Source organism: Molothrus aeneus, chromosome 13, assembly GCF_037042795.1.
Source record: "Molothrus aeneus isolate 106 chromosome 13, BPBGC_Maene_1.0, whole genome shotgun sequence".
Classification (NCBI taxonomy): domain Eukaryota; kingdom Metazoa; phylum Chordata; class Aves; order Passeriformes; family Icteridae; genus Molothrus; species Molothrus aeneus.
Window position 1 is genome coordinate 7,183,087 of NC_089658.1, and position 12,100 is coordinate 7,195,186.

The 12,100-nt window shown below is 42.1% G+C and overlaps 1 protein-coding gene across 4 annotated transcripts in view; it reads left to right on the forward strand.

Annotated features, from left to right (window-relative positions):
- The first annotated feature begins 6,149 nt into the window (after window positions 1–6,149).
- ZNF280D (zinc finger protein 280D) overlaps window positions 6,150–12,100 on the forward strand; it is a 40,111-nt gene continuing 34,160 nt past the window's right edge. For 2 of the 4 annotated variants that reach the window (XM_066558569.1, XM_066558571.1), the window contains exons 1-2: window positions 6,154–6,295; window positions 10,987–11,138. In XM_066558569.1, coding sequence (XP_066414666.1) covers window positions 10,994–11,138 — 145 coding nt within the window. In that variant the 5' untranslated portion in view covers window positions 6,154–6,295; window positions 10,987–10,993. Of the gene's footprint in view, window positions 6,296–6,885; window positions 6,901–10,986; window positions 11,139–12,100 lie in introns of those variants that run through there. The other 2 variants (XR_010784455.1, XM_066558570.1) reach the window with 2 other exon arrangements.

Consider the following 12,100-nt stretch of genomic DNA (forward strand, 5'->3'; position numbering starts at 1 on the left):
AATCAGTTATAGGCACAGACTTTCTCAGAATTAATGGACAAGTTTTGCAGATGTGATGATAATGCCAAGAAATTAGCTTCAGTTCTCGTTTTCTTAACAGAAACTCCTAAGCAAACACATTGTTACTTTTAAAGAACATAAAGAAATTTAACAATCTAAAGGTGTGTCACTTTCTTCTTACAGTGATTGATCCAGAGTTGCTGATACCTCAGCAGAAATTTTGAACAGTTTTGTGCTAAAGGAATATTACACGTAACAGATTTTCTGTCTTTATTTCTTATTATAAGTTTGGGGGTTTTGGATGACGAGAAAATTCTGCTTAGAAGCTTAGTAATGTGTTTCCATGTTTATTTGTCAGGTATTTTCAAATTCGTCCCAATGGCAACTCATTGTGATACAATGTGAGTTATTTTTATGATTTCAAAGTAGCAGCATTGTTTATCACTTCTGGTACTATCTGCAATAGTTTAAAAGCTGCATTGGAACATTGTACTTCTACAAGTTTGAACTCACGTTTTTGGAGTTGTCTTTTCTTTTTTCTTTTTTCTTTTTTCTCTTTGCTCCTTTCTCCTTTCCTTTCCTTTCCTTTCCTTTCCTTTCCTTTCCTTTCCTTTCCTTTCCTTTCCTTTCCTTTCCTTTCCTTTCCTTTCCCTCCCCTTCCCTTTCCTTTCCCTCCCCTTCCCTGTCCTTTTTTAAGGAATTATCCTACGTTTTTCTGCTCAAAAGAATGTGGTTTGCTTCTGTAATCCTATACAAGCAATGGTTAATGTTTTGCATGAGTTAATTAATTTTTACAAATCACAACAAAAGGAAGCATCATAGAAGAAATTTTCACTTCCTGTTAACAAGGACACATGCTGTTGAATATCTGTTCACCCTATTTTAATGAACTACAATATCTTGGCAAAATAACAGACAACACCCTTTCTTTCTCTGACAAGGCTTGTGAGAGAGGAAAACAATCTGGCTGTAGGATTGCACAATTGCTGTCAATAAAACAACTGCTCCAATAAATATATATTAGTAACTTTTTTTTTTTTTTAAAGCAGTAAATATGTCTGTAAACTTTACCCAGTAGTGTAATTTTTCAACAAGATGTCCAGGTCGTCCGTTGGGTTGGTGTTATGTCACCTTTCATGCTCTTTAAGACTTCTGTCAATACAAGACAGTCTGGAATCACCTCAGTGGAACAATGTTCTTTACTGCTGAATTACTTAATTGAGTAGAAGTGGATGCAGAGGCTAAACCAAAGAGCCATTTCCTTGGATTTTCTTTACCATGTGGATTACATACAGCAGTAGACATTTTGGATTTAATTTCTTTGAATAGGAAGGATAAAAATCCAATAAACAAGGTGTATACTCTGTGTCTCTGCTCTGAGAACTGGGTGAGCAGCTGCAGTAAGTAGATGTACATAGCATCATTTTCCCAAGATCAATTTCTTAAATAAAAACTAAATTATCTCAAATATTATTTCTTTATGTTAACCTACTAAACTTCTTTTAACCTGAAGCTGCCATGAAAAACTGCTTGAAAAAAAAAAAAAAGAAGAAACATTTTTCTTTTGCTTCCAAATGAACAAACTGGATTTTTAATACTGATGGCTCTGTAGCCATTTTCACTCTGATACAGCTCATCCAACTCACACATTTCTTGTAACTTCAAGCAGCTTAGACTGTGTTTTCATCTGGTGAGTTAGGGTAATGTTGACAGGAGAAATATATACATGCTGATGAGACACTGGCTCTCCTAGATGATAATTTTTTATTATTATTTCCCATAATGATATGTTGGAAGTATTTAAAAAGGTAAATTATGGTTTGGGTTGAGGTTTCCTTCTTCATTTACAGAAGCCTAGTTCCAAAGACTGGAAGCTGATGCTTTCTTCAGGGTTGCATATTTGAGACTTTTCATATTGTCTTGAAAAGGACACCATAAACATGTTACATGTGCCTAACAAGCAGTACAAAATAATGTTATAAACACATTAGATCACCCCTCAGTGTTTATACTTGTGCCAAATTCCTGAAGGTATGATACTGTTAGAACAAACCACAGCAGACTAAATGCAATCAATTTTACAAGTGTACCTTATGGAATAAATGAGTAAAGCATACATGTGTTGAATAATGTTTGTGTTGCAGATGTTCATTTAGTATCTGTTTGTGCATTCATAGTTCCAGGCTTCCCATCTGAACATATCTATTCTAATGAAGCTTTGGCAGCAGCTTCAGTTGCAATGTCATACGGGTTGGTACTTGCTGTCTGTGTCTAGTGCCTCAAAGAATAACAAACAATATTAAACAAACCCAAACTTCAGTGCTAATGAGCAAGACATCCCCACTCTGCTCCAGGTGTTTTACTGACATACAAAATCAGGACTAGACAATTGCCCTCTGACTCCCAGATCACATTCAAATAGTGACTAGACACAACAGGGAGTTTAGGAGAGTTTAAAATAAAAATAGTAATAAAAAAATCATCATTAGATGTATTTGTCACAGAAATTTAGTAGTGCTTCCCCCAGTTTTTTTAACCTGCAACAAGCAATAGAAGCAGTTTGTATCACTGAAAGATATGGCAATCAATCAATTTCTCTGGCACAGATTGTGCTTTTTAAGGCAAAACCCAGAAACTGATGAGAGATTGCTATCAATACCTTTCTACAGGTGAAGGAATGTCTCTTTAGCAACTGAGTCCCAGGCCAGCAGACTGTAACAACAGATGAAGTAATTCAGACTAGTTAACTTTCAAGCTTAACTGCACTGCTGCAGTCAACAGTGCATGAATGCTGCCCAACTGCATGAAATCCAATTGTTTTATCAGCTCCTATTAAGTTTTTCTTTAGAGTATATCATATGATTGCAGCTTTCCCTGTAATTCTTTTGTAATTATGGGGAGTATTTCCTATCCTTGATTAATTTGTGTTTTAGAGTTATGAAAGATTATTAATTCTCACTTGATAAACTCTGGTTTGCTCCTATGCCCTTGTGGGATGCTGTGAGACATTCACACCAATCTGTCCAAGGACTTAGGGCTTTGATGAACAGACAGAATGCAATTGTGCACCATTGGAATGCACAAATTTAATCACAAAAATGTACAGAGGGCATCGTGGTTTTGTTACTTTGCAATTTTTCAATATTTTACCTTGCAATCTTCATATTCTCTTTATGTTTATCTTGCTTTAGATGGAGCATAAATACCTGCAATGATTTCTCAGCAGGTAAATTAGTAGTTGAAAATGTGTGTTTCAAGTAAATGGACTATTTCCCAGTCACTTTGCTTCAAATAAGTTCAACTCTGGTTCCTATCCTTTAGCTATGTTTTCTGCCTAATATTAAGAATATTTTTTCTCTCTTTTTTCATCCTTCTTTGGCAGAAGGGCAAGTTTAGTAATTGTTTAACAACTAAACTGTAATAACCAAAGGATTTAATGACATAATCACTAAACAGCAATTATTTAATTACTATTGAGTTTTTTTCTTCACTTCTCTAAGATTCCAAACTACTCTGTAAGCATCTCAAGGCTAAAGATACTAGTTAAAATGAATAGAATATTTTCCAGAATAAATACAGTACTCGTGTCTTTAGTGCTTAACCTCACAAGGAGAGGGAGACTTCACTCATTCATCTAAAAAAATACATATATTTGAGAGGGAATTTACACAAAATAAACCATGTATTTCACCAGAAATATTTTCATATTTTACTAAACGATCATACTTTGGTGGGGGTTTTTTTGTCCTTTTTTTTGTGGGTTTTTTGTGGCTTTTTTTTTGTTGTTGTTGTTGGGTTTTTGTTTGTTTTCTGTTTGTTTTAGTTTTGTGTTGTGTTTGGTTTTGTTTTTTTAACTTTTGGTTGGTTGCTTGGTTGGGTTGGTTTTTTTTTTTCTTTTTGGACTTTTTAAATTAAGGGAATAATGGACATAAAACCTGAAAAAAAAACCCAAATTCAAACTTGGGAGCATTCTAAGTTATTGGCCAGGGTGAGACAGCACTATAGACAAAAAGGCATGAGAAAACTGCATTACTTTTCATTGCACTATGTCACCTTTCGAATCAGAGATTTTCGTATGCAAATTCTGAGGCGAGGGAAACCGCAGCTCTTGGAGGTGCTGTGCTTCAGGGCAGTTTTCTCCAGCAACTGTGACTGCATTGCCCAGGTAAGGCTGTGTCCAGCGACATCCCACTGAAAGTAATGGCAATGTTTTACTCAATAAAGCTTTAGAAGAGTTGATCATGTATTTGACTGATATTTAACCCAGCGGGGAAATGAGAACACAGGTGCACAACGAACCTTCAGTCTGAACAGCATCGAGTATCTGTGCTGCTCCACTGACTGCAGCAGCACGCTGTGTGCTACATTCTCCGCTGCCCCTATTCGATGTCAACTGCGGGCACAGCTGTCCCTGGCTTTGTTCGGCCCCAGGGCTGTGGCGGGTTCCCGCTGCTGGCTGTCCGCAGGGAAAGGCCTGCCCGCCGCCCCGGGCTGCCCCGCGGCTCAGCGAGCGGGAACCGCGCCCGCGGTGCCGCTGAGGGGAACCGTGCTGGGCCCTGGGGCGCGCCCGGGACCGGGACGCGTTCTTCAAGAGCCCGTTCGGTGCTGGCGGCCCCGAGGGCAGCTGCAGTTGGAGCTGCAGGCTCAGCTCGCAGGAGAGCTCCGGCAGGAAGCCGTGAACTGCCGACCCTTTGCACAATAAAGGGCTCGGGGACCAGCGGCCCGGCCAGGTGAGGGACACACAGACAGGAGCCAACGACCCCGGAGTTTCATACCCTTAGACTGTGAGGGTATAAAAGCCCGGGATCCCTCCTGAGAGGTACCCTACTCGAGCTGCTATTTTATGATTTAGTTACTACACCACGATTAAATTATTTTAAGGCATTGCTATGTAAAACCTGTGGCCGAGCTGGTAAGGAAATCTGGTCTGTGTCAGTGTAGGAGGTGCAGCTGCAAAAGGGCTTTGGTCCCAGCTCAAGGGGTGTGAATGTGACAGCCAAAGTGGTTCCTAGGTAGCGGAGCACACAATCTTAGAATGGTTTGGGTTGCAAGGGATCTTAAAGATCATCTAGTTCCAAACCTCTTGCTGTGAGCAGGCACATGTAAAATGAGACCAATTGCTCAGAGCCTCATCCAACCTGGCCTTGAACATGTCCAGAGATGGGACAGACACAATTTCCTTGGGCAACCAGTTCCAGACCTTCACCACCCTCACAGTAAAGAATCTTTTCCTTAATATCCAATCCAAACCTACTCTCTTTCAATTTGAACCCATTCCCCCTGACCCTGTCACTGCATGCTTGGGGTAAATAGTTTGCCTCATTTGCCTCCTGCAAGTTACCTTCACCTACTGAAAGGTTGGAATTAGGTTACTATGAAAATCTTGTCTTTTCGAGGCTGAACAATCCCAAATCTCTAAAGCCTTTCCTCATAGAAGAGGTTTGCGTACCTCTGATCAAGTTGGTGGCCTTCTCTGGACTTGCTCCAACAGGTCCTTTCTGTGCTGGGACCCCAGAAAGAGATGCAGTACTGGAGGTAGAGCCTCACCACAGTGGAGGGGCAGAATCCTCTCCCTCCCATGCTGCCCACACTGCTTTGGATGCGGCCCAGGCCATGTTTGGCTTTCTGGGCTTTAAGTGAGCATTGACGGCTCATCTTAAGCCTTGAGTCCACCAGCATTTCCAAGTCCTTTTTGGCAGGGCTGCTCTCGATCTGTTCAGTCCCCAGCCTCTGTTGATACTGGCTGGTTTCCCTGACAGCATGGCAGTGGCCCTGTGTGCCCTCACCAAAGCAGAGAGCAGGCAGTGCGAAGCTGGGCTGGGGCTGCTGGGCATGAGGCCTGGCCTACTGCAGCAGTGCGGACCGGGTCATGAGGCCCAAAACCAGCAGCAGCTCCTGGTAGCAGGACTGTGAGGCGCGACACATGGCGGCGATGCTATACCAGGCTGTGATTCCCGGCAGTGTTGTGTTATACCAGGCTGTGAGGCCCGGCACATGGCGGCGGTGCTATCCGGGGTGTGAGGCCCAGCACATGGCGCAGGCCCCGCCCCGGCCCGGCCCGGCCCCGCCCCGATCGCGGGCACCGCGATGTGTCCGACCCGCGGTTCCCGTCAGGCAGCGCGCGGGGCTGCGGCCGCCCCCGCCTCCTGCCCGCGTTCCCTCGGCGGCGGCGCTGAGGTGGCGCCGCGCCCCGGTGAGGTGAGCGAGGCGCTTCAGCCGGCGCTGCCCCATCCCCCGCCGGCCCGGGCGGCAGGGAGTGGCTGTCCCGCCGCGGCCCCTACGGACGGGAAGCACGGTAAGGTCAGCCCGTTCCATGCCCCCGGCCCGCCCTGCCGCGCTCCTCGCGCGGCGGGAGCAGCGCTCGGAGGGGACGGACGCGGGGGGATTGTCGCCGGCGAGACCGGCGCCATCTTAGGTCGGAGCGTGGCCTGGCGTCCCCGAGCGGGGCCCCCGCGCTGTGAGGTCCCCCGCGAGCCGCCCGCGGGCCCCGCTGGCACCGTTCGGTTCTGCCCTCGAGGGCGGCCCGGGCAGGGCTCGCTCCGCCCGCAGTCGGCCGCGTGGGGCCCTCCCAAGGGCCCCGGGCGTTAACAGCAAGAGCGGCGCTGGCGGCGCGGCTCAGCTTGGCCTCCTCCCCGCCGGCCGTGGCTCTGCCGTTCGGGCCTCGCCCAAACCGGAGCCCCCGGCTCGAGCCGAGTGCCGGCGGTCACCGGCGCGGAACGCGGGGCGGTCCGGCTGCAGCGGCAGCTGTTCGCCTGCCCTCGGGACTCGGCTGCTGCCACGGCCTGGTACCACCGCGGCTCGGCGGCGTGAGCCGCTGGCGGGCTGGCACCGCCGATATTGCCCTTCCCTAGGCGGAGCTTGTGCCTTCTCATGGCACAGAGGGCAGCGCTGGCTCCTGAGGTTTGTGTTTAAGGGAAGTGGGTTTACGCTTTGGTTTTTTAACTATTTTCAGGTGCACTTTTACCTTGATCATTGTTTCTTTGCTACTAAACAAATGCAGCCCTCAATTAAAATCCAGTTGTTCCCAGTCCTGGTGGAGCTGTGGATTGTACACCCTTCATCAACTAATGCGGTGGAAAATTATGTGCCTGTATGGGACGTTATCTGAGAAATACATCATGTAGTCCTTGTGTGATCTGTGCTGTAAATAAGGTAACTTCTCTGGACGTTTGAAATGCAGGTATTAAAGTGGGGGGGAAATTATAATTTAGCTCTATGAGGAGTGGCTGAGGTCACTTGATCTAGAGAAGAGGAGGCTGAGGGGAGCCCTCATGGCAGTTCCCATGAGGGAAAGAGGAGGCACAGACACTGATCTCTGTGGTGACCAGTGACAGGACCCGAGGGAATGGTTTAAATGTGTAAGGGGAGATTTAGGTTAGATATTGGAAAAAGATTCTTCACCCAGGGAGTGGTTGAGTACTGGAAGAGGCTCCTCAGGGAAGTGGTTATAGCACCAAACCTTCCAGTTCCAGAAGAGTTTTGTCAATGCTCACAGGGACGTGATGGGATTGTTAGGGATGTCATGTGCAGGACTAAGGGTTGGACACTGTGATCTTTGGGAAACCCTTCCAACTCAGAATATTCTGCCATTCTATATGAAATGGTGACAAGGCTAGTCTGACAAATTTCTGGTTAGTGTAAATGTCCTCACTCTTTGAGCTCACTACCCATTTCATTTTAATTATTTGACTTTAGGCCAATCCAAGGAAGTTTTGAGTATTGGAAGGCTCACTTGAGCTTAACGGTGGAACAGACAAATTCCCATTTGAAGTGGTAACAGGATTTTCAATAACTCTTAAGTCTTACTGTGGCTCTATCTACTGTAATTTTCTATAGTGCCAATTTCTGTCCATCCTTGTGGTGCTCTTCTACAGATCATTGTGCTGTTTTCACTACAGCTTTTATCCTCTTGATACATTTACTTAAATTAGATAATTTTTTGTTGTTTCTATGTGAGTGCTTTTAAATCCTAGCTTTAAAGAAAAAGAGGTTATAAATACAGTTGGCTTTTAATAAAGTTAGGTATTTTTAAATCTAACTGCCATGATAAAGATGGCTAAAATAGTGCTTTTAAAACAGTTATTTCATCAGAAGCTTATTGCTGTTTAGGGCAATGAGCGCTCATTTTGTAATCTGTCCTGTATCAGGTTTTTAGTTCATCACTTTTCTAGTAACTAAAATAGTGTTCCAGGGCTTGTGTTTTTTTGCAGGTTGTTGGTTATTTGTGCCTGCCTAATGAACTTCCATAGTTATGCTTAGTTTTAGATGGGCAGTTGCTTTTTAAAGCAATATCTTGATATAGTCTATAATGTTATTTTTTAAAGTGTTTTAAAGAACTTGTTCACAATTTTGATGCTTTACCTTACAATACTAGTTTCAACACTTTCTTTGTGTCTATGCCTACAGCATTGCATTGGAGCTTTGGACTTCTCAGTTCCATGGACTACCTTTAAGGAAATTTGTGTATAAACTTGAATATATGCTTATGCACATTAAAAAATGAGGAAGATAAAGTCTATTGTCAGTAGGTTTACTTTTTTTACACTGGTATCTGAACCACCACTGGGAAATATTTAAGCAGAGTGGGGGAAGGATTCACAGTTGGTTTTGTCTTCGAGAGCACTGCCAGCAGGATTCCTAGAATACATTTTGTGTGTTAATGTAGTTAAAAAAGCTAAAAAATTGGAAGCTATTTGTCCTCTAAACATGGATGTAGATGCTTCCTTTGGCAATGGAGACCACTTGCAGGAGCTGTTCCTGTACATCTCCTCTAATCCAATCAATTACCCCTTACTGCACTTTTGATTGTTCAGGCTACAGATTTTTGACTTCTCAGTTGTGCTGATAAAACTATTACTAGGCCAGGTTATTTTTAACCTGCTCTGCTTCACACCATAGTTCTGTGTAAAGTTGGGTTGGCACAACTGAGGACACGGTGCAGGAGCAGGGCAGGAACTCATTAGGCCAGCCTTCTTCCCAGGAAAGAAGTCAGTGAAAGCTTGGCTTCAAATTATAACATTGCAATAAAAAAAATTAAAAGATGTGAAATTAATCATGATATTTGCCTTTTAAAAGATGGTCTGTATTTTGAGTCACCTTTAAGAGTATCTTAATGTGCATATCCTGATGCATAAAATGAAATATCCATAAGAGGTATCAGCAGTTGGTGTCACTTTCTAAAAGCCCATGGCTGTGTTATTAAATTTCTTTTAACATATTTAAAGAAAAAATTGGCTGTGTTACAGTGTAGATGAGGTTACATGTATCTTGTTAGGATTCTGCTAACATATATCATTGCTTGTGCCTATTTTATGTTTTTAGTAGAAATTGCATTGCATCCTCTGAGCACATTTTATAATTTATTCCTTTTTTCCCCTGAGGTCAAGTAATACTAAATTCTTAAAATAAAAACACTGATCATTTATGTTGTCCGTCCTGTAAAAGAAGCCTCTGAAATAGTAATTTATTTTGCCTTAAAGCCTATTCAACTTTGTCTCAGTGTTATTAAAAAAAATGTTCTAAAGAATGCCCTACAGAGAAGAAAAAGTTTTAGAGTTAGGCTTGATTCTCTTTCCGAGACCTGGCGTGTGGCCTGTGTTGTCTCTATCAAGTGGAAATTCACTTCAGAATCTACCTTTTACCCCATACAGTAATTTAGTTTAGTGTCCTGTTCTCTTTTCTAGCACCATGTCTGACTTCAGCACTCTCAGCTAATGGAGGAAGCAAGCGAGGAGTTCAGCTTTGTGTAGTGGGTCTGGCGCTGGCCAAAGGTGTAAATCCAGCAGACACAGAGCAGTCTGGGGATACAGGCATCATCAAGTCACCCCAGGGCATTTCTCTACTTTATTTCATCTCAGAACTTAACATGTGCTAACACCAGCAGCCCCATTCTCATACAAGTAGAGGATGATTGTCTGCTCCCCTGATAAGCTGTTACAGACTAATTATTTCTGATGTCTTATTAGATTATTGGTACTCCATGTAAAGAAACAGCAAAATTTCTTACTTATTTTGTTGTTCAGAAATACATTCAAGGTTATGTTAAAAGAATAAAAACTTTATTGGCCATCTCTGTTTATTTAAAAAACAAATAAAATCAATTGTGATAAGATAGGTTGATGTAAATTTGGTTAATTCCAAAAAGTACATGTTTTTCATGACTAGTTCTAGACATGACTTTTTTAATACAAGAAAACATCTACAGGCATGAGGGACTGGAGCTAATGAGATCTGTCCAAATTTTTATCATGTTTAATTGCTAATGGAAACAGCATGCAGTGCATTGTAGGTACAGCTTGGGGATTTTGCTGTTGTGGAGTTTTTTTTTTGTTTGTTTGTTTAAAGTGCTTTTTATGGGTGGTTTGCTTGTTCATGTTGATGTTCTTTTGTGGGTATTTGGGAATTTTGTGTAGGTTTTGTTAGGGTTTAAAGAAAATGTGACCTTATGGGAAGCCTTGGCAAAGTCTTAGAAAATTTGGGAGGCTGTGAGTTTGGGCAGGGTTTTGTTTTGTTTGTGCTGGGCTTTTTAAGATGCAAAGAAAATTTGTAATCAGTAATCAAAAAAAAGTTGTAATCAATGCTTCACTAACTCAGTTATGTGCTTTGTAGAAGGCCCTTCATGTTTCTTGTGAATGACTTACCTGGAATTTTTAAAAAGATACCTTTCACTGTGGTGTCAGAGGCTTCCTCTGAAAGTCACTGGTGCTTTATACGAGAATAGCTTAAATTCTGTGGAGGATATCTTTGGTCTTTTCTCTTTAATAGCAAAGATGAGCATCCAAGTAATTGTCAGAATGGTGATGTGGCATCAGTCTTTGAAGATCTCCTGTGTCAGATCATGTTCAATCTGTAAAGAACATGGAGGGAGGGAGACCATTCTATGGGAATTATTGACAACTGCAGTATTCCTTATTGAGCAGTGAAGTATTTCATGAAAGTACTGAATGTTTTGGTGTGTGTGGTTTTTTTGGTTTTTTCACTGTCTAGTCTCAAGATGGCAGAATTATTTATGGAATGTGAAGAAGAGGAGCTAGAACCCTGGCAAAAGAGAGTGAGAGAAGTAGAAGAGGATGATGAGGACGATGATGATGAGCCAATCTTTGTTGGGGAAATCTCCAGCTCAAAGCCAGCCACTACATGTAAGACAACACTTTTCCATAATTTAAAACAGAACTTTCAAAGTATAGAAAGTTAAACTTAGTTTGGAAGTATAGAATTCTTAATAGTATGACTTAAAACATTCCACACCTTAAAGCTGTACGACTCTGTCTTACTGAAAATCAGAATTCTTAAGAAATTCTGTCTTAAATTAAACCAGTCCCAGGTTATGCACAGCTCTGGTTACTTCTAACCTTGAATCTCTGAGGTCAAAATAAGGACATTTGAAGGTTTTAGCATTAGTGACAGAGTTTAAAAGCTCCTATATACAGTGCTGAAATAATGCATGCAATTGCTTACATAGTATAGTTAAAATTTAGTTATATATTTGGGAGTGTCTCCCTCATAAAAGAATGTGCATGAATTGAAGTCTTCCTGTTACACTCTTTTTTTTTTTTTTTCTCCACCTCTCATTTCATATGTTGGTGAACATCATTCTGACAAAACCAAGATGACTTTCTTCAGTGTCTATAATAGAAGCACAATCTGGAAAGTGACTAATATGAAAATACTGAAAGCCTGTCTGTGAAGTACAAGATTTTTATTGATAAATTTACCCATCCTTTGTGAAATGGAGTTTTTTCATCAAGTTCCTTAGTTTTGTCCCAAATGCAGGTAGTGCAGGGAGTAAGGTTAGGTGGTTGTGATGACAGGAGATGTTTCAGAATTCCGTGTTTGTCCTATGCTTGGGGTTTGGCAGGTAAGTAAAGAATAACATTTTTTCCTTGTTATTTTAATTAACTTTAGTAATGAAACTTTTTTTTGTGTATCCATCCTGTAGTCAATTTTTAAGAGCTGTGACCTAAGGTCTCCCTAGCAGTCACATACCCAGGACTTGGCCTGGTGAGGTTTACTCCTCACAGTTTCTGCCTTATCTCTACTAATGCTTGTAGCTCAGATTTCCATAGTAGTTTTCTGAAGGTGTAAAATTTGCAGCAAAGGA